This window comes from Onychostruthus taczanowskii, unplaced genomic scaffold (genome assembly GCF_017590055.1).
Source record: "Onychostruthus taczanowskii isolate IOZ18803 unplaced genomic scaffold, ASM1759005v1 scaffold14, whole genome shotgun sequence".
In the NCBI taxonomy this organism is placed as follows: Eukaryota; Metazoa; Chordata; class Aves; order Passeriformes; family Passeridae; genus Onychostruthus; species Onychostruthus taczanowskii.
In genome coordinates this window covers 9,600,719-9,626,016 of record NW_024498573.1, presented here as the reverse complement: position 1 = coordinate 9,626,016, position 25,298 = coordinate 9,600,719, and the positions used below count along the sequence as shown (strand labels likewise).

Below are 25,298 nucleotides of genomic sequence, written 5' to 3'. Positions count from 1 at the left end.
AATTTCATTTGTATGGAGCCCTCTTTAATAACATCTGGCCTGCAACTTCAAAAAACAAGCTGTCTTTTGGGAACAGGTGATGCCCCCACATTTGGCCTTCATTTTGTGAAGTACAAGAAAGTGCACTGCAAGTGAAGAATACAGGTCGAGCTGGTGCCTCTTCCCTGCCGGGAAAAGTAGGCATGTGAAATTTACCTGGGCTCAGCTGCCTGAGCTGGTGGAAGAGCAGTTTCCCACTGCAGTGGTACCACAGCCTATCCCTGAGTAAGCTCAGCTCCTGGCTCCATAGTGTTTGGATGTTGCTTATGTGCACAGTGCTGTTTCCTCCTATTTAGCCCTCCAAGGATAAAATCAGTGTTAAATAGGCCTGTTGGTAGTTATTTTGTTGCAACCTCACAGAAACATTCTTATATATTGGAATATGGAGGGGTCCTCCTATACAGAAGACTGAACTGTCATAATTATTATACAGAAATTCCAATGATCAGTTGTTATTTATTATTAACAAATACAGTCTTAGATTTAAGTGATAATGATACAAATGGGTTGGAAATAAAGATCAGTAGTATGTGGTTCCAGCACATTTCAGGCTTTAGCTACCCTTCCCTTTTGGGGGTGGCAGCAGTGGTGATGATACTGCACAAAAAAAGTCATGTCAAGGTGTTACTCCATCTTAGTGCTGACCCAAAGTGTTGGAGCAGTGGGCTGGTGAGGTCAGGAGAAGCTCTGACTCTTTCCCAGGTAACCTGTCTCTGTTGCCTTGTTGCAGGTCACACCACATCCACTTCCAGATGCTCCAAAATTCCGAATACCAAATCCCCCTGGTCACGGCAGAAGGAGAAGAAGCCCTCTGAGGTACGTGGGCTTTTAGGCTTTTCCCAAAGGAGAGTTTCCCATGGGATTGCACTTGCCCAGAAGTGGCAACCAGCGTGCCCGTGGCTTCTGTGGCAGTGGGTGCCAGGACAAGGTGTCCCTGAGAAGGCAGAGCCCGTGCTGCAGAGCCAGCACTCCCAACAGCTGTGCCAGCCCCAGCTCCCTGGGGAGGGAGCTGACGGGGACACACGGTGAGCATCTCTGGTGAGGGGTGGGGGTCACTGTGCCCAAAGCCACCGGGGTCCTTGTGCCCACTCCATCCCTGTTGAGGCAAGTAAAGAGAAGTTAAGTGTGATGGGACTGGGAGGTCCCACAGTGCTGGGGTGTCTGCATACCAAGATTCCCTGGTTTGGGTGCCCTCCTGGGTGCCCTGTTTTTAATGGCACAGGTCACCGCACTGGTGGCAGGGGAGGGTGATGTGGAGACTCCCCCCCATGCACAAGTGGGAGGCGTGGAGAGCTGTGAAATGAGAGCACAGCTGAGTTGCAGGTTGTGCTGTGTTGGTTTCCCCCTGTCACGGGGCTCAGGGACAGAGCTGAGGCCATCTGTGTGTGACCTTGCTGCAGGGTTTCCCCTCGCTGGTGTGGGCAGCGCTGCCATTCTGGGGCCACTGCCCGGGTTCACCTGCTGGCTCTGTAGGGCACGGTCTGGGCCTTGGGTGGGAGGAGCTGTTTGTCCCCAGGACTGTTGGAAGGGGTGGTGCTATGTCCTGTTTTCCTTTTGTGACTCGGATACATTTCCACTAGCCATGGAAACTATACCAGGCATGAGCTGCTGTTGTAGCAACCGCAGTGTTTGGCAGTGGTCATCTTCATTTCAGCAGCAGCGTGAGCAAAGCCAGAGGGACATTGTTCTCACATTCCCTTCCCTCTGGACTGGGGTCTGGAGTCAAATGGTGCTAAGTTTAGCAGCAGATGAAGCTGGCATGGCTCATGTGAACTCCCCATTTCACCTCTCCTGATGCTGTGGCCTGGTGAGCACAAACCTCTGCAACATCCTCCTTTTGCATCAAGCTGAGTAGAGATTTTGAGGTTTTCCTGTGGTCACTGCCTGAATTACAGCTGCACTTGGTTCTTACTGCTCTGATAGGTTTACATTGAAATATCTGTGTTGGCAAAGGACACAGACTGAAAGAGTTGAAGTTATTTGTGCCTTGGGTAAAGAGGGGGACTGGAAAGCTGCTACTACCAGCTGAGTTAGTTGGAAATACTCCAGAGAGCAAGAACCAGGGGTGCAGATGTTACTGGCTGCTAACAAGGCTGTTGGAAAATTGACTATTAGCCCTGGTAATTCTGGGTTTTGGTTATAGATGTGTCTCTCAGTGGGGGCGTGGGGGAGATTTCTGTGAACTGAATCCTCCTTTGGAAAGTGAAGCATGTGGGGATCTCCTCCTCCTGTGGCAGTGTTACCCCTCTCTGAAATAACTGCCCATCCCTGTGCCTGATGTGTCCATAAAGGCCTTGGGTGAGCCCTTTAGGTGCTGGCAGGAGTCCCTGCCACAGAGATGCGTCATGTTAGATGTGAGAAGATGTGACTCATGTCACAGCAGTGTCATAGGTGCCACCCTGCTGCTGCTCAGTAAAGTAGTTCTCCAAGAGTTGGGACATCTTTCTGCCTCACTGGTGCAGAGACATTTTTGTCTTTAATATGAGTTAGTTTAATCAGCCATCTAGGATTTTACCTGGCTGCTACTGAATATAAGTCCAAGATTCCAAGTGCAAATGCTTCTGGACTTGATGAAGTGTGGTAAGAGCTGGATCCAGGTTGCTGCTCTACAACAGCTGGAGTGAAAACTACATATTAGTCCATGGCACCTGGGGAGACATCAGATGCCTACAGAGGGCTCCTCCCTCTGCTTACTGCTCCATTATCCCCTGAGGAGGGCTCTCAGTGAAATGTAGCTGTGGAACAGATAAAGTGGAGCAAAAGCTGAACAGTGGCCAGCTCAGCAGCAGTTGGGACAGAAAGTGAACCTCTGTGGCTTATGTGAACTGAGACTCTAGGGGAATTTGGGGAGGCCATGTGTGATTACTCAGGCTGGAGTTTGGCCAGGATGCTCAGGCTGACAAACCATCTTTTACAAAAGCCTGGTGGGCACACGAGCAGATGGAGCAGTGCAGATCTCAGCTGTGCTCCCCTCGCTGTGCATTGCCCCTGCACTTGCTGGTGTCTAGGTCTGCTGGAAATCAGCACCAGCTGAAACTCAGGGGTCAGGACATTGTTGGAGGTGGATAGAGTATCACCCCAAGACTTGCAGCGGTGCAGGGAGATGGTTTGGAGATCACTCCAGTGTGAATTTCCTCTCCAACAGCATGTTCTAAACTTTACCATCAGTGACCCAGCTTCCGCTCTTCCTGTGAGCACCCATGAACGTGTCTGGTCCAAACACTGTGGGGTTTGGCACATCCTCCCAGGAGCACTGGGGGATTTCAGGCATAGACTGTGGCAGGCATCATGTCCTGTTGGAGCAAGTACTGAGAAACCTAAAACACAAACTGCACTGCTATCAAACGACTTCACACGAAATAGTGAATCACCTTTTCTTTTGTCCATCCTGCTAAGGATGGATGTTGATCTCATCATCCCTGACAGATGGAAACCACAGGAGAATAATAGGGAGAGCAGGATGAATGCATTAGCAGGTATTGAACCCCCAGCCATTTTGGGTCTGGACACATCTTTTCAAACCATAACTCAAACTCCAGGTTTACATATTGTAGCTTTATCAAGAGCTGCAGTGGGTGCAGGCATGTCCTGAGGGATGGCCATGCTGGAGGATGAGCTGGGGAAATGGCAATCGTGTGTATGGACCCACCAACCCTTCTCCAAGTCATGTCCCCATTTCTCTGGGAGCTGCTGTCCCAGAGAAACAGGCTTTCCTCCTGACAACCCGGGCAGGAGATAAATCAAAAGCATTAGTGTTACATAGTTATTAGTCAGGTCAGGGGGTGATGTTTATTATGAAAGACTCTGTGAGAAGGGATTAACTATACACATTAAAAACCATCGGATACAAGGCATCTGGAAAAACAAGCTTCTTAACATGGAAAAGTACTGAGCTGTTTGTAAACATCCGCAAAGGGGCCATTGCCAGGGAGGGTGATTATATTTATCTGTGCCTGTCACGGGGCTCTGCCCGGGCTCTTTCCTGACTGTCCCAGGCACCAGGCCTCTGTCTTGGCTCTCTCCCTCGCAGAGGTGACAGTTGTCCTTCCCTGCCCCTTGTCTGGGCAGCAGAGCTTCAAGGCTAAAGCCTGCTGCTGATGGTGCCCTGGGCATGGCTCTGCTGCTCTGCCCTGCCTGAGGGCAGAGGATGAACGTGGGCAGCTGCCAACAGCTTCGTGCATCTGCAGCGATAGCAGTACCAATCTGGTGATTTTAATTAATCTCATTAGTGCTCGTTTGTCTCTTAACTTGTCTGCAAATGGAGCGTGGTGGCTGGTACCCATCTCCCCGGGTTCCTGCAAGGAGCTGCTGGTGATGCTCCCCACCCTGGGAGCTGGAAGGAGGGGATGCTTGCTCAGGTTATCCCTGCCGTGGATCTGAATCTGCAGCAGGGAGTAACACATGCCTGAAGCACGGATTTCTGCTTCTGTTAGTGGCACATCAGTGCAATCCTGCCCCCGGCTGTAGAGCTGCTGGGGATGTGAGCACGAGCCTCGCTGGTTTGACTGCAGTCTTCAAGCCTCTCTCCTGTTCCTGACAGGGAACAGTTGTCAGTGTCTAAGGAGAGACTCTAAGAACAAGGCAAGTGTGTAGTGATAGTCTCTGGTTCTATCTGGCAGCTCCCAGCCATGAGCAGCCCAGGGACTCCCTCGGATGCTGCCTCTGAGTCACTGCCTTAGCTGCTGTGTTAGTCATTACCTCCAGAGCTGTTTGAGATCCACAGTGCTCACCTGCACTGCTGGAATATATTTTGAAGGGAAAAGAGCCTGCTTTTTTTGTGCAGAACACCTGCCTGCCAGCCCTCCAGCCGTCCTTTCTCAGCTGAAGAGCCCTGAGCAGTCTGGGCTGTGCTGAGCAGGTGCTGCTCATCCCACCGGACATCCTCGCTGCCCTTCTCCCTCACTCCAGACCTTCGGAAGGAGAGGGGACTGCAGCTGCAGGCAGGGCTCAGGATGAAGGAGAAACCACAAATTTATACAATTTACATTATTTTCTGCCTTCCTTGTTTAGATATTACTTCCGTGTTTTGAAAGGCGCCTTTTTATATCTCTTTACAAGGATTTAACTCTTTTCCCTTCTAAAAAGTAATTCTTACTGCATTGGATAATGTTTTTTTTTCCTCCTGCATTAGGTATATAATGACCCAGTGCAATGTGAATTTAGTTCCTGTACTCTGCTCTGCTTGGAGAAGAGCTTTCATGGATGTGGCCAAGCAAGACTGGACATGCTTTTATGGGGCTGGATGGGGAGAAAATCCCTCTCTGTTGAAAGGTTTGACTGCAGTTTGGCTTTGTCAGTTTTCCCGTGCCAGCATGGGGATAACAGATTAAAACCATTGTCTTCTGAATGCTGAGAAGGGCTGGACAAAAATGCTTCTTGTTCCTATTTTGAGTTCTGTTGTTCATTGAATCTTTAACATCCAGCATTTCAAGAGGAAACAAGACAAGATGAAGAGATAGGAGGCTGGCTCCCCAAATGGACATGGGAGTTCAGGATTTCTTCCCCCACAGGCAGATAATATCTCCTTGCAAACACACTTCTGGCATTGCCACATTTCAAAACCTTGCTACCGAGTATCAGCCCTCTTCTCATTTTGGAAAGGGTTGGAAAAATGGGATAGAACAGCAGGGATGTAGGACTGGAGGTCCAGAGGGGAGTGGGGTGGGGCAGCCAGGGCTGCACCAAAAGAGGTGCCACCTCAAGCTGATAGCAAGACAGTTTGTACAACCAAAACCTATTCTCAGGGCTCCCATTGTTCCCGTTGTTTTCTCTTTCTCTAAAAATCCTTGTGACTCATGAGCTATAACAAACAATTTTATGCTTGAGAGAGTGAAAGGGCTAAGAGAGCTGGCTGACAGTGAGGAGGGAGTCCTGCTCACGAGGCAGCTGGAGACTTCCCTGGTCCCAGTGTGGATGGAGGAAGGTGGTTATGGCTGGGGGTATGCAGGAGTCAGCTGCCAGGACTGCGGTCAGGGAGGGAAAAAGGAGTGTTGAGCCAAAGCCTGAAGAAAACCTGTTATCTCAATGTCAGAAGCAGTCCCACCCCTGCCTGCAGTGACCTGCAGCTGCCCCTGCTTGGGAGCAGTGCTCGGAGCACCCACCACCCCTGCCTGCTGTGGAGGGGTCATCACTGTGAGATTCCTCGTGGCTGCTGTGTGTGAGGCGCCAGGGAGGATTACAGTTCTGCTGGGTGATGGAGGGAGTGAATTCAAAGGTGAGATTCCGATGCAGGCTGTGACCATCCCTTCTCACCTCTCCTGCCCACCCTCGCCCTAGTGAGCACTGTGTTTTCTGCACTCACTTCATTTTGGGCTTCTCTTCTCTTACGTTGTGTACTGCTTTGCAGTGTGGAGTGCTTTGCAGAGAATTCTTTTTTGCTAAAACTTTTTAGGGACAGATGTTATTGTGTATTAAAAAAACGGCATCCCATCTTGGGATTTGAAGGAGGAGGGACTGAGTTTATTCCTCTGCCCCAAGAGCAAGGTCTGAAAGCTCCAAAGTCAGCTGGGTGCAGATGCAGGGGAAAACGTGCAACACAATTCCTGCCAGCTCAGGAAGCCTGGTGTGCAGGGACCCAGCCTGCTGGAGCCCATGTGTGTTGGGCTGAGCTGCCTGGTCCCTCCGGAGCTGTTTTCTCCTGGGCTGGCTTGCAGCAGGCGCCTGGAGCCGGGTCGCCGTGCCGGGGGATGCCGAGGCCGTGCCGGGCGCGCTCGGCTGCGCCGGATCCGGCACAGCAGTCCCCGGGCTGGCTGCTGCTTTAAAAGCTAATTAAACCCAGCGCTAGACGAGTGTTGCTTTTCATTTCGATTTAAAGCCCAAAACAGATCCGGCTCTTTGGCTCTCGCCCAGGAGCTGGTTTCGTACGAGAGGAAAGTCGCTCCCGCGGGATCAGAGGTTGGTGGTTTCGGGTGGGTTGTTTGGGGCAAAGGGGGCATTTGGCAGGCTCAGACCTACAGTACAGTCACTGGAAAAGTCCTTGACAGAGCACATGGAGTGGGAACTGAATGGGAGGGAGATTGCTGGCCACTTCATTAAGGGGTTTGTGAGTGAATCACAGAGCCTAGAAATGGATGTGAGAATTGCATGGAAAGGTGGTGGAGAGGCTCTCAGAGGGGCTGGGTGGTGATGAGGCAGAGAAGGAGGAGAGTGCTGGAAAGCAGCACAGTCTGGGAGTCCTTAGCCAAGGGAGGGGTGGGGAGCAGCATTTCTGATGCCTCATGGCATGTCCATCGTCCTTCCTGTTGTGGTGAGGCACTGTGTGCCTTGGCATCTCCCAGGGGTGCGTGTTTTTCTCTGAGATTGTGCAGCTGTTGGACAAATTGATGCTGGTCCATGGAGATCTCCCAGAGATGCCTCACAAGTGTCACAGGGCACAGGGAGAGGGTGCAGGGCTGTGTCCAGTGGGAGAAGCAGCAGATCCTCACCAAGGTGGAACAGCTAAATGTAAAAGGTGCCAGGGGCTCAAGCAGGAGCCAAATCCAGCCCCTGCCTTGCAGGTTTCTGCCATACCTGCAGGGGCATCCTTCCAATGCCAGGCTGGATCCAAGTGACACATTGGGATGGGAACATCAGAGGATCCTGCATTTAATTAGCTCAGGGTTTGTTTGGGTTTTTTTTGAGACATAAGGGCAACACAGCTTTTGCTTCAAAATAGCAAATAACAGAAATTACCAAAGTACTGATGTGTTGTTGGGGAGCACCATGGCTGTGGTGTCCCAGTGACTTCTCATGTTACTGGACTGCCAGGACTGGCTCTACTGGTGTGTTAGTCCAACACCGACTGGTGGGCAGCAAGGATGGGGAGGTCCTGGGGGTAGCCCAGGCTTGCCTGGCCCGTGGGATACAAGGGAGGTTAAGGTTTTCTCCCCACGTTCCTTTCTTTGTCTGGGGTCTGAGACTGCACAATCGCACTGACCTGGTGTGGACTCCATGTCCATTTCTTTTGGAAATATGAAGGAAAAAACATCTTGGGATTTTGAAATTTCACGTTCTTTTCCCCCATCTTTAAAGCTGACAGTAACAAAGGGAGAGGCTGGCCCTGGGCACTGGTGTGATGCATCTCTGAGCATCACTAAACCTCTGTGAGGTTCCTGAGCTAGCAGAGGTAATAGAGGAACGTCTTGGTTTGGCCTTTCCCATTGCTGGCAGATCGATAGGCAATAACTGAGGTCCCATTCAGGGCTGAAAGGGAAGGACAGAGCCTGGCCAGGGCTGTGGTGGTGGCAGGGGGAGCGGGTGCAGGGCAGCAGACAATCTGTCAGCTCCCACAGCCGGGGAGAAACAGTAAACACTCCTATTGAGGGAAAATTGCTTGTTTTCTGGTACCCAACTTTCTCTTCATCGCCAGGTCCTCGGTTCATCAGTGCCCAATTTATCCTTTATTTGGTTTTCATAAATAATTCAGAAGAGTTTGAGTAGAATAATTGAGTCTTTTCCCAACCCTAATCCCAGACAATTCAAAACAAAAAGACATTTAGATTACAATTTGAGCGTATTAGCTGTTGGGAGATTTCCAGACAACTGATCTGCTTTCCTTTACAATTTCTGTGCTGTTCTATCATTTCTAAAGTGTTCTGCTTTGATAGTTAATAATTTGAGCATATCCAGTTCTTCATGAAAAGACAGAGGCGTCGCTGTGATAAAGTGCGGGCGCGCGTGCTGCCGTCGGATGGGTGAGCTTATCTGTTTTCCAAGAAGGACTAAATAAATGAAGTAGTGAGATTGCAAATCCAGCCTGCGATGTGCCTTATCTTCAGGGAAATAGATACAATCGTGCTTATTTGGCTTAAAATTAAAACTAAGCTTCTCTTCTGATGTGAGCTGAAAGGCCAGAAGGGATGAATTTGGGGAAGACTTAATGCAGGAAACCACGGGCTTGGGATCTGCACCGTGCAGAGGGGAGAAATTATACCAAGGGCTGGTCCCATTGCTGTGCAGGCTCCTCCATCTCCCTTTTCATCAGTAGGAGGAGGGTGATGGGCCAGGATTTTGACACTGTTCCATGGATACCCAAAGAGACAGGGCTTGTCACCTCACTGCTGTCACCTGGTGCTGACCTAGCAAAAGAAAATGGTGATTTTTGCTTGGGGTAAGGGTCTGGGAAGGCCACAGCTGCTGTGAGCGCCCAGAGGCCTCAGGGCAGGGTGATGATATGGCTGGACCCTTCCAATGGTTGTCCTGTAAAGGGCAGTCCCGTGGTCTCCACTGCTCTGGAGCTGGCTGCCCGCTCTGTGCAATGAGGGGGAAGCAGGAGCATGCTGCCACCCTGCCCTGCACTGCCCTGAGCAGCTTCCTGGCAGAATTGGGTGTATTTGCCTGCATGAAAGAAGAATGCAATGCTCCTGCACCCCACAGCATCAAAGGAGGTGCCCTCAGGAGGCACCTGAGCTGGCACTGAGGGAGGAGGGTACTCACATGTCAGCAGGATCCAGTCCAGGTCGTTCAGAAAAGCTTTTGGGTGCCCTGCACCTTTGGAACCATTCCTGCTTGCCTTTGCCCACAGATCCCTAGGGCATGTGTCTTCAAAACAGTATTTTCTATAGCAGTCTTCTGCTGTTGCCAGGGGAAGGTTAGATTGAATATTAGGAAGAAGTTTTTCACTGAAAGGGTGATTAAACACTGCCACAGGCTGCCCAGGCAGTGGAGGAATCACCATCCCTGGAGGGAATTAAAAAGATGTGGATGTGGCTCTTGGTGCTGAGCTTGGCAGTGCTGGGCTGACGGTGGGACTTGATGCTCTTGTAGGGCTTTTCCAACTTTGATGAGTCTGTGCTTCATTGATTGCATGGTGCTGGTGGCCAGGGCAGGGAGGGGGCACTGACCCCCATGGTGGCCTCAGCCCTGTCTGGTTCAGGCCCAGGGGAGCATCTCATGCACCCAAGCCAAGAGCTCTGGGGCGTGAGGGATTGCTCAGGTTTGTGTTGTCCTCGTTGGAGCTGGGCTCTGAAACTGGGTTAAGGAGATGTTGACCCAGGCTGTGACCTGTCAGCACGGGGCTGTCAGGAACAGGGTGCATTCCTACCCTTTGCTTTAGAAAACACTCTACAGTGGGATTCCTGTGCTCGTTTGGATCACAGACCCACACTGCTGGAGGGACTGTGATATCTCACTTATCCCTTCTCATGTTTAATTAATGCCTCTCTTGATATTTTTTTAATTTCTCACACTGGTAGTGTGTTAAAAGGTTACTGCGGTGTCTGTAACCATGTGTTTGTAACACACAGAGGCTTAAAGGACCCTGATCTTTCCCAAACTGAGCTGACTGTAATATATAGGCTGTTAATTATGTTTGTTGAAGGGTGTGCCAAGACTGTGTCTGACCAACTCATATCAGGTTGATATGGACGTAGTTAAAAATGTCTCCAAACAGCTGCATCAGGAGGAGAATACCAGTGAAATTCAGAGGTCCCAACATAGCAAAGGTTGTTTATATATTGTATTGAACTCTAATTGGGTTAGCAGCTGAGGCTCTGAGGATTAAACAAACTGACCTAAATACTGGTCTCAGTGGTCTTACTTAATGTCTAGTTTCCTGCATTTCAGTCGATTTGGGCTCCCAAATACTCTCTAAAGTGTGTTATCTTTGTGTCAAAAAATGTAAAACTATACTGTGTTATTTCTTGTGATTCTGACAAAGAAATTCTCATTTGGAGAACAGACTGTGAAGAGATTAAACAATATCCAGAGAAAACACCTGATCCATCCCAGCCTTGTGGAAGGAATGCAGAAGTAGCAGGGATGGAGCGAGATGGAGTCCAGGCAGGATTGCTGGCACTGGCAGTTATTATTCCAGCTAATAGCAGATGGTAAAGAAGAGAAATCATCCATTTTCATTTACAATTTATTTTTATGCTGCAAGAGGCAGGATTGCTCAAGTCATTGCTGTCAGGCAGCCCTCTGGAAGGAAAACCTTACTTACCGTGAGGGATATTTTTAGAATGAGATTTTCATCCTTGTATATTGGGAGAAGATGCTGCAGGGCCACGAATGAGATGGAAAATGAGCCCATTCACTCACTGAAGGACTGGAGGATTTTCCTACAGGAGGGGGCCAGTGTTGATCTCACAAGGGGTTTATTGAGTCAGGAGAAATCTGTGTTTGTGGATATGTGAGCAGCACCTAGATCACATTTTAGCTGGATAATTTCTGTCTTAAGCTTTTGTTTGTCCCTGCTCAGCACAATGAGGTGATGTGATGGAGACATGAAGGTGCTTGGGGCAGTGAAGTGACCTGAAGGGGACACAAAGTTGCTCAGGATGGTGAAATGACGTGAAGAGGATATGAAGGTGCTTGAGACAAAGTAGCTCTGTGTTTCCCACATCTTTATTCAAGACAAGAACAACATTTTCTTGTGGCCTGTGAAGGCCAAATGTGGAGAAGGAGAAGCCCATTTGCTCTACATCCCTTGGCATTTGGAGTAGATTTGTGTGGTTGTGCTGAAACCATCAATCCCCTAAGATAAAGCAGCCTGTTTCTTCAGTTAAAAACTAATTTTTGGTCTGCATCTTGTCCAAGCTCACACCCTGTGGCTGGATTTCCTGACTGCCCAGTGTGGGGGCCTTGAAGGGGTTGCAGCTGCAGGGCTTGGGCTCTTGGCATTTCTGGAGTCCCTGCCTGTTGCCATGTTCTCCTGCCCAAAACTTGCCCTGCAGGGGCTTAACTTGACACGCTGAAGTTGGTGATGCAGACACCCCCTGTGCTGCCCCTTGGGGGCAGTTTCCCAAGGACACCCTCCCTGGGCACGTGTGCCTGTCTGGACTCTGCACTCAGGCTGGGCTTTTTCCCGGTGCAGGTTTTCCGGACGGATCTGATAACAGCCATGAAGATCCCTGACTCCTTCCAGCTGAGTCCTGACGAGTACTACGTTCTGGCTGATCCTTGGAGGCAGGAGTGGGAGAAGGGTGTCCAGGTGCCAGCAAGTGCCGAGGCCATCCCTGAACCTGTGGTCAGGTAAGTGAGTGGGGTCTCCTCCATCTGTCCATGGGGAGCCTGGTCCTGGTTGGGAGCCTGGTCCTGTGCCTGGTCCTCTCTGTGGGGTTCCCTCTGCCTTGGTGGGCTGCACACCATCTGGGAGAGCGCATAGAGGTGATGCTGGGGGTCCTGGGCTTGCACAGGGACCTCCCGCCACATCCTGAAAAGTCCCTTTCATGTGCATGCCTTTTTTTGGGCAGTGGCCAGCTGGGACAGCTCCTTGTTTGCTCTTGGTCAGGAAATTTTAAAAAAGATCTGATAAAATCGAAGGAACAATAAAAAAATAACAACAGAAAACCACGCAGAATGCCAGCCTCTGCCTGGCTGCTTGATGCTTCTCTGTCTAGGAGCACGTGGTTGTACCGCTGGTATTTCACGGTAGGGGAGCAGGAGTTGGCCCTTAAATTAAAAACTTCCCTCTTTACCATGTTTGTGCAGATTGGAGACGTGCTGGGCATGCTGAGATTTCAGGGCTTGGGAAAAGGAGCCCAGCAAACACAGAAGCATCTCCCAAGACCTTGTAGAGAAGACGTCTGTCAGCAGAGATCGGGGGCTCATTAGCTATTTTAAAATAGGGAACTGAGTTTTAAAATAGACACTTAAACAGCTGCTCAGGCGAGATGGAAACATGGGGGAGCTGCTACTCCCTTGACGTGTGTGGGGGATTATCCCAGGGCAGTGGCCAAAGCTGTGGGGGAAACGTTGGTGCTGCCGCTGGGGGGAATGGAAAAGGCTGGGAAGGGACCCCAGAACTCGAAGGGTTGGATCTGAAAACTTGCAGGATCAGACCCAAAACTCCCCACAGGGTTTACAGGAGCTTTGCATCTCTGGTGTGTTCCCTTTGTGACGTGTGACACCGTGTGTGCATCCTGCAGAAACACTGGTGCAGCGTCGTGCCAGGGTGATGCTGGGGCTGCTCAGGGCAGTGGGGTGGCTGCTGGGGGATGTGTTTTGCCAAGGGATTTGGGCACAGAGCAAAGGCTGGTGGAGGCTCCGCTTGTCCCACAGCAACAGCAGCTGCTGCTGCTGCAGCTGCCGACCCCGCTTCTGAAATAAACTTTTGTGTACGCTCCCCTTCCTCCCCCGGGGAAAACAGAGAAAGAAATGAAACTTTAATGAGTCTGAACACATCAAAAGGGAAGTTGTAAAGGGGGCTGTTGAGTTGATTTAATCCTTGGGAAAAAAAAAAAAAAGCAACCAAAAAAAAGAGAAGGGAAAAAAAAAAGCCTGTGTGTGAAATATCTTTTTTTAGTTGTCTTTGATAGCTAACCGCAGTCTGGCCTCGCCAGTGCTCTGCTCCCCAGCTGAGGGCTCGTGCCGGGGCTATTTCCAGCCGAAAAGTGATAGCTTGGCACTGACTGGGCTGGCAGTGCCCATGTGGAGCCAGGAGTGCTGCTTCCCAGCAGTGGGATTTGGCATCCCAGACCTCACAGCCAGGGCCTTCTGGGGTGCAGGACAGGCTGGAAATGCACCTCTCTTCTTGTCTCCAAGCCCTTGGACTTGGGGCTCCTGGAGCAGCTCTCCCAGGAGTTTTCGTGCATGGTTATTCCTAGAGTGATGCCTGGAACAGGTCATTCCCTCCCAGGTCCCCATCCCACTCTGTCCTGCTCTGGCACTCCCAGCACCATGATGGTGGTGGTGTCCCCCTTTGGTTTCTGGAGGGGACATCCTGGTGCTGCCCACTCACCTTGAGGGTGAAGTTTCACTTCCAGTGTCAGTTTCTCTTCCAGTATTATCCTCTGAAGAATTTCCTAATTCTTGAGATTATTTTCCTGGCTTGATTATTCTCAAAGTTGGCACTTTTCCATAATCCTTGAGGAATTGCCTCCTGAAATAGTTCCAGCTCTTTCTTCAGTACCTCAACATTGTTTTGAGTTCAAGCCATGCTCCACAAAGAGTTTGTTTTATTTTTAAAGCAATAGATTTTAGAAAGAAATTCTTCCCTGTGAGGGTGGTGAGGTGCTGGCCCAGGTTGCCCAGAGAAGCTGTGGCTGCATCTCTGGAAGAATGGCCAGGCCAGACAGGGCTTTGAGCAGCCTGGTCTAGTGGAAGGTGTCCCTATCCATGGCAGGGTATTGGAGCTAGATGACCCCTTTAAAGTGCTTTGTAAGTCTGTAATTCTGAAATCTGACCCATTCTCTCTGACTCTCAGATAGTCATTGCTGACTCCATCACTCCCAGCTAATCCCAGGTGCATTTCTGCAGCCCCTCTCGTTTGTGTCACACCCTTGCTCATCCCAGGCTGCTCCTGGGCTGCTTGGAGATGGTGCTGCTTGCCCACAGCTTCAGCTTCCTCTTCTTTCTTCTCCTGTTGCTCTGACTTGCACTGTGTCTCAATTGCCTGAAGCATCTCTCTTTGCTGGCTGGACAGCACGCATGGCCTGGAGGGCTTTGTCCTGGGATAGATGCCTGTTTGGGATATTTTGCCTTCCCCAGTGTGATGGGAGTGAAATGAAGAGCTCATTTTACAGCAGTGTTAATGGTTGCACCTGGTTTGTAGCCATGATGCACTCCCAGGGGGACAGGCAGTGACACTGCCAGATTTTTTTTTAATCAGGACAGAATGCACGCCAGAAGGCATAGCAGAGATGGTGTGCTTCTGCTGAGCAGCTCTCCCTCCCAAAGCATCCCTGCCCTCAAGGTTTTCCCACTTGGGCCACTGATGTGAGAATGGGAGGTGGAAAGGGCAGTGTTGGACTGCCAGGGACAGTGCAGACTGCAGTAATTTTGCTATCTCCAGGGTTAGACAACTCCTTCTTGCATCTTGCCCTGTTTTGGAGAAATGTCAAATGTTTTTTCACAAAAGATGACTCTATTTCATCTGCCTTAAGAGAGCAGCCTTAAAAGGCCTTACAGTTCCATTTACCTCCCCTATTTAATTGCTTTAATTCACCCCAGTCTCCCTCCCAGGAGCAGCCACCTTGCTGGTCTTGCCTGAGCTGCTGCTTTTGCCCCCCACCCTGTGGCTGCTGCCCCATGGCCTCAGCATCACTTTTCTCCTTTGCCTCCAAATTTTCCTTTTTCCCTACTAAAAAAATTTCATCTAAACCAAACATCCTTTCTGTGTTGGGTATGGACAATCCAAATTCCTTTAATCTGCTGAAAAAAGTCCCAGCATTGATGTCTTTTGTGGACTGGAAATGTGGATCCCTGTGGCTGATGCTCTTCCTCGCTGTCAGCGCTCTGCTTTCCCCATCTCAGAGGTGTAACAGAGCATCCTGCCCTTAGGGGGGATGCCTGTGCTAATCCAGTCCTGATGTTGTCACTTCTGACAGCCACTTCCATGTGAAACTCCTAGAGGGAGTTGGGGAGGCTGGAGAGAAGACACTGGAGCCCCGGGAGCTGGTGAGCAGACAAGCACTGCCTGCAAAATAATAGCCAGCCCATGGTGCTGCTGCTCAGGAGTTGGTTCCTGAGCCATGGGCCGCCAGCAGATTGTGCCGTGGGGCATATGGGAGCTGCTTCCTGCTCCGGAGATGGAGCTCGTTGTCAGAAAGGTGCTGTGAGCTGGAGCAGAGATGGAGCTCGTTGTCAGAAAGGTGCTGTGAGCTGGAGCAGAGATGGAGCTCGTTGTCAGAAAGGTGCTGTGAGCTGGAGCAGAGATGGAGCTCGTTGTCAGAAAGGTGCTGTGAGCTGGAGCAGAGATGGAGCTCGTTGTCCTAAAGGTGCTGTGCATGGAGCCACTGCTGCTCTTTTCATCTCCTGCCTGGCTGCTTGGAAACTGGCTCTAGGTTTTGTGCCTCCAAAGCTGAAAATGAGATTTTTAAAACATTTTGTTTTACTGGAGCTGTAAAATGTCAAAAGCTGGGGTAGAGGCAGAAGGCAAGAGCTGTATTTTAAGGAATACTTTCTCCAGAAAGCAGCTGTCTCAAAATGCTTCCATTAAGAGCCGCCTTAAGCTCGAGGGTCCTTTCTAGGTTAGCACAAATTGCAGTGCAGTTGTGAGGAAAGCAGGGAAGGAAGAGGCACAGCACATCTTGGCTTGTTGTCCCAGGAGGATGCTGCTAGCAGCCACCTGGATGCCAGGGTCATCAGAGGCAGCACAGGAGAGCAGCTGTTTCCTCTCCACGATTGCTTCTGACTCACGGCTATTCAAAAGGGTTTTATTTGAACCTGAGGATTTTATTGGCCTGAGAATTGGCCTGAGCTTGAAGGGCCCCAGTGTGGAGATAAAAGCCACTTGCAGTCTGATGGGAGCTATCAGAGGAGAGAGTAGTCAGGACAGTTTTCCCTTCCAGCAGGCAGGCTGGCATCCCCTACCCTAGTGTGTCCTGGTCATCCACCTGCAGTGTGGCTGGTGGTGACACTGCATCCCCGTGGTACCGTGTGTTCCACCTCTGCTAGAGCCCATAGTGGAAGGATCTCCTCTGGCCTTCTTGGACCAAAGCTGAGACTTACAGCCCGTGTTTGAACTCTGCAGTTATTTTACAGTTGTGTAAACAGAGGCACAGAGATTTCCAGCATGAGGAGATCCAGATGCACGGTCCCAGTCTGCTGTGGGGTGTAGTTGGGTGTTGGAGACAGAGTTGGCTCATCTCAGTACAGCTTCAGGATTAAACAAGGTAAAGTAAGGGTAAGAGTTATCAGCAGTTTGGGGGCATCAGGGTTTTGGGTACCTCTCCTGTTGCAAATGGGAAGATGCTTCAGATGAGTTTGCTGATGTATTCCCAGAGTCACACCATAATAAGCCCCAAAGGACATGGACTTTGCTGGTTGATATGGGTGCTTGTAGGAGGCTGTGAAGCCATTTTTGGGCAGTGGATGTGTCAGGGACCTGGGCTTGTCCCTTCCTACTGGTGGCGATGCTGGCAGCTGTTGAGCTTGCACAGCAGAGCATCACTTCGTAAAGCAGTGGCACCTACGTGGGATTTTATGCACCTGTGCAGGTTTTATTTCCTCCTTTATTTAATGATTTAATGTTCTTGGCATGTGGCTCCTTCCCCAGGCTGACAGGGATGCAAGCAGGATCTCAAGGTGGCTCTTGGATCTCGCATTAAGCCACATTAGTATGTGCTGTAGATTCTGTTTCCTGTGAATTTGCACACAGCGGGAGGACGAGCAGGAAGGCTGCTTCTTGCTGGCAGGCTTCCCAGATATTCTTGGCATTGCAGATCTATACTTGCATCGTCGCTGTGGCCCTGTTTTAACAGAAAACAGAGAGTGCTGTGGTAACAGGAAGGCACAACCCCGGCGATAGCAGCTCGGCGATGGCGGCGGCACGGCGCAAACGCCGTCTGCCATGTCGGCATGGTGGCTGTGTCCCTGTCCTGTCCCCCTCCCTCAGTCCCCTCTGCCCTTCTCTAATGGCCACACACACAGGTCAGGCAGCTGCTGGCTGTGCTCATGGGAGCAGATCCAGCTGGTGCAGGGCTGGCTGGATTGGGATGGTGTGGCAGTGCCCGGTCAGTGTTCATCTCCTCCGGGCTGTGTTGTTCTTTACTGGACTCCCATCAGGAGTAGCCCCCACGTCTCCAGGAGTTCCAGCAGCTCTTTCCAAGGGTATGTGTTGCTGGCAGGTTGTGGTGTTGTGATGCCAGTGTCATTGGCAGAGAAGGCACACGGAGCAGGTCTGTCTGTGGGAAGCAGTGCTGGAGATGAGTGTACTGAGGCGGGGAGAGGAATGAACTGGTGCACCAGTAGTGGGTGTAGGACTGGGACACGTCCCTGCCCCCATCTTGCAGTGAAAAGACACTGCAGCTCCTCACAGGGCTGGGTGCTGCATCCAGAACACCCAGCAAAGGAAGAAAATCCCTCCAGGAGCAGTCTGTGCTGCAATGTGGAGTATGGTAGCCTGAGGAAAGGTGGCCAGGCTGGCCTGGCAGCAGGGTGGCACAATGCAGATGTCCCAGCTATGCCTGGACGTCACCTCTCCGTGTCCCCTGGGAGTGCTGGCTGGCAGCCAGGCTGTATCCCTGCGGCTCCCAGCGCGGGGAGGGCTTCCCGAGGCTGCGTTCTCAGAGTGTACTCGATGAACCAGCACACTTTGTTCTCGAGTGGTGAGATTGGACTTCCTTTCCTCGGTCGGCGACGCAGGCTGGCTGTTGACTCATCAGCTGCTTCCCTTGGGCTTTGCTGCAGAAGGGGCAGGCAGGATTCTGCAGCAGTTTGAGTAGCTTTTGGAGCAGAGCTTTTTTTCTTTTCACATAATCCTTTTTTTTTCTTTTTTTTTTCCATTTTTTTTTTTCCTTCCCTCCAGCTCATCATGAAAAATGTGTGACTTTGGAGCTTGCAGATGGCATGCTGGCGATTTTACAAAGGGCTATTTCTTGGGTTGGTTATCCCCGTTCTGTGGCTGCCTGCCCTTAAATATGCCTGGGTTCTGATATGCTCCAGAAATACATGTACACTTCTCTCAGAGACTGTGCTCTGATCAAAAGAAGTGAAAATCCCAATTGCCCTAGGCCTAAATGTTTTGATCACAAGCCCTGGGCTATGTGTGGGGAGAGGAAGGCTCCCTGCCTGCCTGTTCATGGGGACCCCCACAGTGACAACTGGCTGTGGTGAGGATGGGCTGGCCAGTGGCACTGATCCAGGACTGCAAAATAATCCTAGTGACGTAACATCCGTCAGTTTGATCTCCAGCTCTGCCACTGGGAAAGGGAGGTTTCCAGTCAGATCTGCTCAGGCAGCCCTTGTCCCTCTAGGCAGTGGGCAGGGATGATCTGTGCACAGGATGGTCTGTTCTGCCAGGGCTTCAGGTACCTGGTTTAGGATGGGATGAATCACACCCCGGGCAGCAGAGGGTCTGGGCCATGCAGGAGGTGGTGCTGGTGCTGCAGGAGGTTGTTGGCTCCTGCCCAGTGCCTGTGAGTGCTTTGCAAAGGAGTGAGTGTGATTTACTCTGCCTGTTACTTGTCATCATTTCTGGTTTACTCTCTGCTTGACAAGTTCTTGTGTGGGCTTTCAGCAAGTCCTCACCTTTATTAGTTTGCTATGGGAAACGTGTTAATCCAGCCTGTTCTTACCTCATTCTGAGCCACTTGGACTTTTATTTTGAATGTTTGCTAATCTTCCCAGTGGATGCCTGTGGTTTATACTGGATCAAGCACACAGAAAGTCAAGTGTACTTCAGCAGCAAATGTATAGAACGAGTGAGCTTGATTTCCTGCTGCTCTGTAACAGGGTTTACAGCTCTTGGGACCGACTCTGGTTTGGTACAGCCTTGGGAGCCTCCACATCTCACTCCATTGCCTCTGCTCTCCATCCAGAACCGTGGATTTATTGTGTAGCCAGGCAAACCCCAGCACCTCTGATTGCTGGGCTTGCAACCGCGGCACTAATGAAATCACCTCTTCAGGATTTAGTGCACCTTGGGTCCCCTTTGAACAATGCAAGCAGCCATTACTTTTAAAGTGCTCTCCAGAGTGATGGGAGGAGCGGGATAGCCCAGCAGCAGAAATAGCTGCTCAGTTCTTGGTGCTGCTGTGGGTAATCCTGTTGAATTTAGGTGAAGTGTTGCTGGAAAGTGAGCTTCACTATGTTGCCAGGACCATGGGGAGGTAGAGGAGAGCTGTAGGTGGTTTCTCTCAGTGCACCTGAAGGAGATCTGGAAAATCTGATCTAGTTGAAGGTGTCCCTGCTCATGGCATGGGGCTTGGATTAGGTGACCTTTAAAAGTCTCTTCCAATTCAAGCCATTCTGGGGTTTCCTGAGGTGCCCAAACAAGTGTAGCTGCATGGGGATGGTGGAAGAGGCAGACTGGTCCCTCCTTGTTTTCTGGGATGGGCTGTGAGCCGCTTGGAGCGTCTCAGCATCAGACTGTACTCGTGAGTTCCAGGGTTCAGTGTTAGTTCAGTGATCCAGAAGACATTAAAAGAGTCTGGATGCTGCCTTTTCAAATTCCTCAAAGCTTTGCTTCCTCTGGGCTGGGTTTCTTTAAAGGAGACCCGTGTGAAGACACTGTGCTGGTGGATGGGAGTTGTCATCTTGAGCCTGTGTCTGTGTTTGAGCTTTGCCATACTCAGCTCTGTGAGTAACAGTGTCAGGGGGATTTGCCCAGTTCTTGATCTGCTGTGGCTCATGCTCAGACCATGGCAGGTGCAGAGCTGCCACCATTGCTCATGTCTTCTGTTTCTGGTCTCCATTAGTACGTGGATACAAAGGCAAGTGGAGCTGTTTGCATTACTGAAGTAATTATGGAAACATTATCTGGCTGGGATAATTAATTCCAGATGCTTTAATGTTAGTAGCTTGGCTTAAGTTACTAAAGAAGCAACTTATTTTTGGTCTTCTTATATCCAGAAAACACACATTCAAGTGTCCCTGGCTTCTCTAGTAGCAATTTCAAGACACATATTGAATGGAAATGAGCAGGATACTGGCAGCCTGCAGGCTGGGTTTGGAGAAGGCTGCTGTGTGACATGGGTCCCTGAAGGGCCACCAGGTGGGTCAGTGATGCTCTGGGAGAAGGGGGAGAGCAGCACCTTGGGTGCTGGGGCTGGCTCTGCCCTGCTTGCGTGCAGGGAGAGGGTGCTGTGTGAGCATCCTCTGCAGCTGCCCTGGATCTGGGGGCTGCTGCATTTTGCTGGGTTTCAGAGCCAGAAGAGCAGCACAGGCTGTGTCACCTCCCAGCAGCAGAGCACAGTCCCCCTGCTGCCTTCAACACCACTGTTAGAGCTGAATGGCACAGAGAGAAAAGGGAGAAAGGAATATGGAGGAGATCTTTGCACAGCATCAGAAATTATGTGTGTATTTTGCTCTCAGCCCAGACACTGCTTTTGTCTAGTCTGTCAGAAAAACATCTGTGTTTTGTTGTTCCAGTCAGCCCACCAGCAAACCACTGCCCAGCCATTGCTGTGTCCCTGCAGCCGTAGTTTTCCTCTCACAGAAGTTGTGGAGATGAACCCAGCTGTGCTCTGGTGCTCTCCTCTGCCTTGGGAAAGCAGACACTGCTCTGCACCTGAATTCTTCTGTACTGGGTCCCCGCTCCCATCTACATCAAAATGATTCTCTGGGCACTGAATCAGAGTTGCAACTTAAATAATTCATTTGTTGAGCTAAATCTCAGTGAGATTTGGGCTGGAATATAAATGTGAGAAAGACAGGGACATCAACACTGGTCTTCCTCTAGTCTGCTGGGTATCAGGCTTTTTATGTGGTGATAAACAGCTCAGAAATGGAATTGGAAAAGCTGTCTGGGTTTCACAAGATGGCTGTTTAGTGCCTCCTGTTCACTTGTTTTCCTCTTTTTATCACATCAAAGAAGAGTGAATCACTTTCTCCTTAGAGGATTATGTTATTCCAGGGGCCTGGAAGGACCCACTGTGGTTACAGGCTGTTACAGAAGGAGATTTCAGATGGGGAGGGAGCAGCTAAGCATTTTTCTTACTGCACCTGTTAATTGTAATTGGGAGCTTCAGCTGCATTTCTGTAAAACTTCCAGAACCTGCCTATGTAAATCCTAAACTGCCAGCAGCTCGGGAGGGGCCACCCTACCCCATCCTTAACATTCTGCATAGAAATGGGATTGTCACAGGGGCATTTCCAAGCCCAGAGAGCCCTTGAATGGTCCTGGAGCCGAAAGGAGTTTGGCTGTGCCCTGCGGAGCTGTGCTGCTCTGCTCACGGATCAGATGCTCCCCGTGGCTGGGGATGCTTTAAAAGCTGATAATGAGAATTTCTAATGTTCACTGGGTAGCGCCGAGGGTCAGAATTCAGCTGGGAAAGACAGCAGTGGCAGCTAAAGGGTGGGCATAGCTGTGGCACCCTGTCCTGGGCAGGGGACAGCAGGGTCCCTGGGACATGCTGGGTCCCTGGGACATGCCGGGGTCCCCGGGACATGCCGGGTCCCCAGGACATGCCGGGGTCCCTGGCGGCTCCAGCAGGAGGGCTGGGAGCGCAGCCTGCACAGGCATTACGTCACCTGGAGCTGCACTCACTGGCTGCTGGTACCCGAGGGCAGGACGCTGCTGCAAGCAGCATTAACCCCTTCCTGAGCATCCTCAGTGCCACTTGGGCAACACAAAGGGACCTTCGCGGAGCTGAGCATTAGCCACGGATGTCTGTGCGGTCAGGGGGTGCGTTTTGGGCACAGCTGCTCCTGTTGCTGGAGCTTGGTGGATCCTCCTGGGGCCAAACTCAGCTGCTTTGTTCTCTCAGCGCAGCAGCAAAAGCTGAGTGGAGCTTCGTGGCTGGACTGTGTAACTGCCTGTGTAGGTTTTTGGGACAGGCATTTAAAGTAAGGTTTGTGTTGCAGCAAAGGGCAGTGCCAGCCCAGCCACCCCTGTGCCCATCAGTGGCAGTGGGGACAAACTGCACGCTGGCACTGAGCTGAGTGCTCAAGCATGGATGCACAGGGGAAGGGCTGATGTTAAGTTCCCTCCATCAACCTTTTTTCCTAGGAATGTGTTACAGCCCCTGCCATGAAGATAGCCTACAAATGGTGCAAAATGGGTGGCAGACAGGGCCATCAGCCATCACAGGTTTCCCTTCCCAGACCAGAGGTTCCCCTTCCCGTGGCTGCTCTGTTGACGTATGTATGGTGAATTTTCATGGATTTTCAGAGGCTGTTGCCAAGTCTTGAGGGGGTTTTGGCTCCAGCAGCCAATAAGGAAATACTGCAAATCGTTTATTTTCTGCACAAAGTGATCCCAGCAGTGCCATCTCATTCTTCTCAGGTTCTTGTTTGTTTTAAAATAAAAGGGTTTGGTGACAGTGCCCTGTTGATATACCCTGTGTCACCTCTCTCCTCCCTCTCTAGGACCAGCTGCCTCCAGCCATCTCTTCTCCATCCACAGGAGGATGTGTTGACAGACTCTGGGTACCTGTGGTCCCTCCTGCAGGGTCCAGGGGCTCTGGTGTCAGGTGGCTTGTGCCAGGGGTGACAGCAGGGTGCCCACAGGGCCCTGAGCTCTCTGTGCTGGTGACCAGGGTGCTCCAGATGTTACCTGGAGTATCTTCAGCCAAGGAGGGAAGGGGTGAAGTGCACAGGTACCTGTTAGCACCAGGGCTTGGGTGAGCCTAAAGACGCTTTAGGCTCATCCAGCTGGTCAGGCCAGCTTGCTTGCAGGTCTGAACCTCAGGCCAGTTAATTGAAAACCTAAGTATATATTATCTTCCTGGTGTTCCCTTTTGTCTTTGAGCCCAGCTTTGGGAGTATAGTTTTTGGCTCATGGTTTTATAGCCTTTACTAGAAGCCATAAAAATATAAGAAGTAGGAGTAACACGGTCAGTAAATTTGGGTGTGGGAATGCTGAGGATCACAACCCTTGTATGTGGGTTGTGGCTCATTACTGTGACCATCCACCACTATCTCCAACCCTATCCTTCACCCTTATACCCCTAGGCACCTTTTCTTACTTAAATGCTTAAATTCCTCTCTGCTATTGAGAGGCAATAGCATGTATAAAATCTGTTAAGCTTAAGTTCATAAGAAAGTGGGGTATCCAGTCCAAATGGCCTGCTAGATACTATTTTAATAAACAGAAAGTGAAAATCATCCCTTTAAACTGCCCTTTTAAAGCTGTTGTGTGCCACAGGAGAATTCCCCCACAAGCAGAGCTGGCGGTAGGAGCAGTATCAGCACTGAAGGTTGCTGGCAGAGCTATCTTTCCACTGACTTTCTTAAGCTCATTTATTTATGGACATTGGACAAGACTAATTTAGACTGGAATGGAGGTAAAGAAAAGATTACTGACTAATGTCTTCGTTGTAATAAAATTAAGTATTTTTAGATGAGAAACACCATGCAGGATTAATTATTTCTATTTGATATATTAAAAGGGAGCATATAGAAAAAAAAAAGCCTTCTCCCTTCAGCCAAGTGAAGCATTCAGTTTACAGAGATGATTAACCATGGGAATTTGCTGAGTATATTTTATTACTGTGTAATCTTCTCCAGGGACAGATGTGATCCTCAAGAGTGTTGGGGTCCACTTACTCCTTTTCCTCAAGTGCCCTTGAGACCCACTTTCAGACTAATGGCCTCAGGTTTGTTGTGATTTTCAGGCTGATCCCAATTTTCAGCCCTTTGTTTAAATGAGCCTTTGACTGATACAGGATTTTTTAAAAAATGCTGTGTCTCTGGATAAATAAAGGAGTAAATGCTCCTCCTGTGTAATCGAGCTTCTGTGGATGGTGTGGCTCTTGGTGGAGGCTTTGCCTCTGTGATTCTGTGCCACGATGGTGAATTTGGGTGAGTTGGTGGCTCGTGTGCAGACTCCTCATCACCCAGCCTGGGTATTTCTTTGTACACCAAGCAGCAATTTGGAAAAAACAAAAAAAAAACCAAAAACCAAAACCCGTTGTTTCCCAATGGATTAAGACTTGTCCCTGCACAAAAGGGAGCCCTGATGACATCCCCAGCTCTTGGAGCCCAGCAGGAGATGGATAGACACTGGTGAGAGCAGCCTCTGTGCTTTGTTCCCTTTTTCTTGCTATGTCTCCACTGCAGTGTTTGGACAGCACAAAGCTTGCAACTTTTTGGGCTCCAGACTTGAAGGTGCTGGAGGTGAGGGAGGGTGCCCAGCTTGGTCTGTTTTCTGTATTGCTGTGAGGCAGGGCATGGTCTTTCCCAAAGGATTGCTCTGTTGTCTTACACTGTAGGATCTCTTCCTTCCAAAGCTCCTGTAGCCTAAGGCACTGTCACTGCAGTCACTGATTTTTATATCTCAACACCAGGGAGCTCCTTGCAGGTGTGTTAGCGTGTGTCAGGAAGGAGTGGGCTGCTTTTTAGGAATGTGATTTTATCCACCAAAGCAAATCCAGCAACCAGTGGCAGGCTGTGCACCTCTGGGGCACTGGGATGCCCCATGTGAGCCTCAGCATCTGGCAGCCTCCAGCTCCCGTCAGGGTGGGAGGAATGTTCATGGGAGCAGGCACAGGCTCTCTTAGGGTTTGCTGAATTGTTTGCAAGCCTTAAACCCCTGTGTTTACCTGAGTGCTGCAGATGAGTCAGGGAGTTGATCTGGACTAGGCTTCCAGCAGGTCTTCATAGGGTTATACAAGTTTCTCACTGTTTAAAAAATAATTTAGCAGCTGTTTCAGTTTCTTCGTTTCTGACCTTCTCTGTTTGCTGGCATTTGAAATGGTGAGAAAATGGCTTGAACATGTATCCCCAAGCCTGAATTAACTCCAGGGGATCCCAGCCCATGCTGCTAGATCAGCATGGGGTTATGGGGAGGAAGCATCAAAAGTAAAGTTCAGTGATCCTCTTAAGAAGATACTTTTCATATGAATACTTTACTTTATGTAGGAAAGTGTCTGCTGAGTGCTGCAGCACCTGATCATCCCTCCCTGATCCCTGTGTTCCCAGGCAGGGAGAGGCACCTGCCTTCACTGCACTGACATGTT

General features: G+C 50.3%; 1 protein-coding gene across 1 annotated transcript in view; it reads left to right on the top strand.

Moving 5' to 3' along the window:
* JADE2 (jade family PHD finger 2) overlaps positions 1-25,298 on the top strand; it is a 69,479-nt gene that overhangs the window by 5,633 nt on the left and 38,548 nt on the right. The window contains 2 exon segments of the mRNA XM_041397888.1: positions 770-855; positions 11,831-11,988. Coding sequence (XP_041253822.1) covers positions 770-855; positions 11,831-11,988 — 244 coding nt within the window.